General features: G+C 42.7%; 1 protein-coding gene across 2 annotated transcripts in view; it reads left to right on the top strand.

Annotated features, from left to right (window-relative positions):
• The window catches only part of LOC115461685 (ornithine aminotransferase, mitochondrial-like), a 30814-nt gene extending 25698 nt beyond the window's left edge, over window positions 1–5116 (top strand). For both annotated transcript variants that reach the window (XM_030191705.1, XM_030191712.1), the window contains exons 9-11: window positions 2752–2865; window positions 3652–3796; window positions 4395–5116. In XM_030191705.1, the coding sequence (XP_030047565.1) occupies window positions 2752–2865; window positions 3652–3796; window positions 4395–4555 (420 nt within the window). In that variant the 3' untranslated portion in view covers window positions 4556–5116. The remainder of the gene's footprint in view (window positions 1–2751; window positions 2866–3651; window positions 3797–4394) is intronic.
• Window positions 5117–6000: the final 884 nt, after the last annotated feature.

The following is a 6000-nucleotide window of genomic DNA, read 5'->3' on the forward strand; positions in this document are numbered from 1 at the left end:
TATACTACATGAATCACAGTCAGGATTTCGATCCAGCCATAGCACTGAAACAGTTCTAACCACTCTCATAACCAAATTTAAACAATTAATTGCAACTGGAAACAATGTGCTTCTCCTACAATTTGACATGTCCAGTGCGTTCGACATGGTCAGCCACCAAATACTCTCGAACATCCTGGACTACTTTGGGATTGGAGGAAATGTACTTAGATGGTTCGAAGGCTTCTTAACAGCAAGAACCTATCAAGTGATGACAAACTCAAAAACGTCAACTCCATGGAAACCTGAATGCGGAGTACCACAAGGATCACCGCTCTCACCAACTCTTTTTAATTTAATGATGACACCATTAACCAAATCACTCTCAAACCAAGGACTCAACCCATACATCTATGCAGACGATGTCACGATATACATCCCGTTCAAACAAGATATAACTGAAATCACACACTGCCTCCAAATAATGAACTCATGGGCGACGCATTCCAACTAAAGCTAAATGCAGAAAAAAACATAATGTCTCATCCTGTCCTCACAATACAATACAAACAAACCCAATACCATAAATACCCCAGACTATACCCTTCCGGTCTCAGCTTGAAAATTCTTGGAGTCACAATTGACCGAAATCTCACACTCTAAGATCATGCAAAGAAAATGTTCTACTCAATGTGGAAACTTAAAAGAATCAAACCTTCCTTCCCAAGGGAAGTATTCCGCAGCCTAGTACATCAATGGTGCTAAGCCATCTAGACTACTGCAATGCCATCTATGCCGGATGCAAAGAACAAATCATTAAGAAGCTTCAAACCGCTCAAAACACAGCAGCCAGACTCATATTTGGGAAAGCGAAATACGAAAGCGCCAAATCCCTAAGAGAAAAACTACACTGGCTCCCACTAAAAGAACGAATTGCATTCAAAGTCTGCACCCTGGTCCACAAAATCGTTCACGGGGAAGCCCCGACCTATATGTCAGACCTTATAGACTTGCCTACTAGGAATGCAAAAAGATCATCACGCACATTCCTCAATCTCCACTATCCTAATTGTAAAGGACTAAAATACAAATCCACATACGCGACCAGTTTCTCATACATTTGTACACAGCTATGGAACACACTACCGAAGGCCATAAAAATAACCCAAGACCTAACTATCTTCCGAAGGCTACTGAAAACAGATCTGTTCAAGAAGGCATACCATAAACATCCATCTTAAATACTAAATAAGACTATACACGACCTAGATACAACCGAAATCTTATCACTTGACTGATTAACTGCTTTGCTATTAATGAACGAGCACTATCACTTCAAGCCTTATGTCGAATATGGTCTCGCCATAGTCGATGACCTAATGTATGTTATAATCCAATTATCACTTAGGAACTTTCATGCAATACCATAATGTATTCTTCCTTACCATGTATGTATGCACATGGTATATATACCATGAAATATTCCATGTACGTTGTGTTCCATCTATGTCACCATGTATGTATGTACAGTAATGCAACACCATTTGTAATTCTGTTATCTGGAAATGGCAACCGCCATTACGGCAAATGTAAGCCACATTGAGCCTGCAAATTGGTGGGAAAATGTGGGATATAAATGCTACAAATAAATACAATTCCACCAATAAGAGTCAACCTCATCAGTGATGTCACAGTGGGCTTGATTGCCCGATACTTGGCTCACGTCTGATATTGTGATGTCATAAGGGAAAGGGGGAAAGGGAAATGGGACTTGATATACTGCCTTTCTGAGGTTTTTGCAACTACATTCAAAGTGGTTTACATATATTCAGGTACTTATTTTGTACCAGGGGCAATGGAGGGTTAAGTGACTTGCCCAGAATCACAAGTTGCTGCAGTGGGAATTGGACCCAGTTCCCCAGGATCAAAGTCCACTGCGCTAACCACTAGGCTACTCCTCCACTCGAGAGGGGGGAGGACCTGCATCAGGGCCTAGGGCTAGAGATGCTCATTTGTGGCATAAAAATAGACAAAAATTAAGTTTTCCGAGAAACCTGGTGAATATGCTAACACGATATGTATTTCACGTTGATGTCCATAAAACAAATCCAAACTGTTCATGACGCAATACTGGCTTTGGTTACTTCCAGGCATTCTAGATTTTCTCTTTGTTCTTTTTGGTACTGGATTAGTCCTGATAAATATATCGGGTAGGAGACCCCTGGACAAAAGTTTTTTGATACTGTGTTTTAACTCGTCGCCCAGTCCAATAAGAATGCACCCATTTAGTTTTGCCAGTCCCATCATTTATCCCAGTATTCTTGAATCAGGGACAACCACATATGTGAAACAGTATCCTTTTTTTGCCTGTAGGCACACATCTCTCTTCCAAAGAGCTTGATCAGGGTATAATACCAACTAAACTTGAAAGTTACTAGTCATAGACCCTTGAAATAGCCCCCTCCATACTTAGGCGATTGTCCAACAATCTTCCTGCTTGCTTAAGAAATATGTGTGCTGAGGGCTGGATTGTTTTACGCTGCATTTCATTTGAGCTTGACACCTGTTTTCTTGCTTTCTTTAAAAAGAATCTATTCGCTCTTCATGTAACAGTGGAAATATATTGTGGAAACTTTGAAAAGCAAAGCGGTTTGTGGTCCATGAGAACTGGATTTGGGGAGGCTGTTTTTGAAGCATTCGTGATACAAAATGTTCTAACTGTACAGAAGAGATGGGGATTGTATGCAATGCACTTAACCTCTTTGTATTTAGGTGTCTGCAGTACTGGCCGATGATGAAATTATGCTGACTATTAAGCCGGGACAGCATGGATCAACATATGGTGGAAATCCATTGGCCTGTCGTGTGGCTGTGGCAGCTCTGGAGGTTAGCTCTACCTCTGTTATAGTAACATAACATAGTAGATGACGGCAGAAAAAGACCTGCACGGTCCACCCAGTCTGCCAAATAAGATAAGCTCACATGTATCATTTTTTGTGTATACCTTACCTTGATTTGTACCTGTCTTTTTCAGGGCACAGACCGTATAAGTCTGCCCAGCACTATCCCCACCTCCCAACCACCAGCCCCGGCACAGACCATATAAGTCTGCCCAGCATTATCCCCACCTCCCAACCAACCACCACCGGCTCTGGCACAGACCGTATAAGTCTGCCCAGCACTTCCCCACCTCCCAACCACCCGCCCCGCCACCCACCACCGGCTCTGGCACAGACCGTATAAGTCTGCCCAGCTCTATCCCCACCTCCCAACCACCAGCCCCGGCACAGACCGTATAAGTCTGCCCAGCATTATCCCCACCTCCCAACCAACCAACACCGGCTCTGGCACAGACCGTATAAGTCTGCCTAGCACTATCCCCACCTCCCAACCACCAGCCCTGCCTCCCACCGCCGGCTAAGCTTCTGGGGAGTAGTGGAGAGGGTCAGGTGTGAGAATAAGAGGGGAGCGCACAGCAGGTAAAGAGGGTTTGGGTGTTCAGGTAGAAGTGGGGTGTATTGGAAAGAGGTGTAGAAAAGTGAATAGGTGTGAGATGGCAGTGAGGTAGGGAGAGAAGGCATGGTTTGAGGGGAGGAGAGAAGGACCATGGGGGGACGTGAGGCTGTCAAAGCAATGAGGAGGAAGGAAAATATTTGATCTGTTCTGTTGCAGGTTATGGAAGAAGAGAAACTGTCTGAAAATGCAGAGTACATGGGAAAGCAGTTGAGAGCAGAACTTATGAAAACTCCATCAGATATTGTGACGAGTGTCAGAGGCAAAGGATTATTGAATGCTATCGTCATCAAGGAAACAAAAGGTACCAATCCTGCTTCCCCTGTTTTTAAGATTCTGCACTTCTGACATTGGTACATAAGGGAGGCAGCCTGTGCGGCCTCTGTTGTCAGAGGTACATGTGAGAGAGAGAGATATAAAATCTCTTTTCACGCGACACTTTTGATCTGTTATTTTTTCTCTTGCTTCCTTTGCTGTTCAGCTGAGTGAGCAACAGGGTTAAAATCTGGCACCATTGCAATATTCGATGACTTCCCCCTCCCTCCCCTTGTCTGGACTGGGTGGACCCTAGACTATGGTCCTTATGGGATCTCTGTAATTGTGGCCCTGATTCCAGCCACTTCCCCTTACACTGGCCCTGAGTAGTGGTAAAAGACATTCTTTCTAAGGAGAGAGGCAATTCGTGGCGTGTTTTTTCAGGGATTGAGTTGGGGACCAGCTTGACATCTTTCTGCAAAATTATTGAGCTTGGCAGGAGATATGTAAGAATGCCCACAGGCCAGCATCCAGAACAGGAACTGATGTACTAAACCTTGACATTATGTATTTGTTGTATTGAATTCTTCCTCATGCATATGGGGAACAGAAATCTTATGCCTTTGGTTTCTCTGTCATCTTCACAGACTTCGACGCATGGAAGGTTTGTCTCCGGCTTCGTGATCATGGACTTCTGGCTAAGCCCACCCATGGTGACATTATAAGACTGGCTCCTCCCCTCACCATCAGCGAGGATGAACTGCAGGAGTGTGTAGATATCATTCACAAGACACTCCTGTCCTTCTAACTAATGACCACTCCTTTTGGGTTCTTATGTTGGCCGGATTAACTGATGCTCTCAGATTTGCCACCTATGTCTTCAGGAAGGAAGAATCGCTTTGTGGTCTAGACCTTCCCCTTGACTTAGGTTTTCTCCGATCTGTGGGCCACAGTTTACAAGATGACTTGTTTACAGATTTATTGCCTAACCGAAATATAGAAATGTCATGTGAGGTCAGGATTTTACCATGAGCACATGTATAAATGTTTTATATTTAAATGATTATTTAGGGAATCATCGCAGAATGTAACTAGATTCCTTTTTATAAATGGGTTCTTCTTTCACTGATAGCACTTCAGCCCTCTTTTCCTAAGGCTTCAATGAATGCGGGCCTTTGCAGTTCCCATATATTGCCTGTCATGGACAAGTTGTTCACTTATGTTGCATCTATGATTTCTGGTAGCATGTGCCGAAAAGCTGCCCTTTCACGTAAAGGTCTATTGCACTTTGGAAAAAGAATGGGATTTTTTGAACTTGTTAAACGTTCTATACAATAAACAAATTTGCATAGAAAGCATTTGAAATGTCCCCCCAGGCTGATTTAATCTGATTCCATAACAGTATGTGGTGGTTGTCTTTTTCTGATGCCCTGAATGATCCTGGGAGGGAGGGATGTGCACTCTAGCACTCATTTTGCTGTCTCGATATTCAGGAGACTCCGGTTAGAAAGTTCGAAGGCAGTTTAGCTAGGTAAATTGACTGTTTTTGACAATTGTTCACTTCTTACCTAGTTAATACAGTTAGGAGTCAATGATGCATGTACTTTCCTAGATAAGGATGGCTATTCCTTTGCATTGTTCAGTCTCCAGAGAGAAATAATGCACATATAGTGTCAAAACTACATCTGTTTATGGGAAAAAAAAGCAGATGCAAATCTCATCTTTCTCTTGTTTCTATGCAAAAGTCCCTGGTACTTGTTTAGACTATTCAAGTGTACAAAGCTCTCTCCTAGAAATGCTTATGGACTTAGCTTCAGTGCATGCATGCAACTTTTGAAAATTGCCTTATTAAGGCAACTATCATTTAATTATAATGCATGAATTGAAGTAAGCTGTGTTATGCAGATGTACATCAGTTCCTGTTTCATGGTGGTTGCCAATATATTCAAGACAATTTTATGGAAAATAAATTTGCTTAGACTTAAATGGATGTAGCCAACTGTCGAATAGATATACCACAAGTGTCCTGAGGCAAGATCAAGCAAAATCTCCCATGGAGCAGAAGGGCACAAGGATCACTTGATATCTATTGTCAATCCATATGTTGTAAGTCTTAGTAATCTGTTTATCACTCTACTAACCCAGACGGCAGTGGTGCAGTGTGTACAGACATATACCTCTTAAAAATATGAAACAGTGCGCTGGTCCAGAGGAGTTGGAGACAGGTTGCTAATCTGGATAATACTCCTGAGG

The sequence above is a fragment of the Microcaecilia unicolor genome, chromosome 1 (assembly GCF_901765095.1).
Source record: "Microcaecilia unicolor chromosome 1, aMicUni1.1, whole genome shotgun sequence".
Taxonomy (NCBI): Eukaryota; Metazoa; Chordata; class Amphibia; order Gymnophiona; family Siphonopidae; genus Microcaecilia; species Microcaecilia unicolor.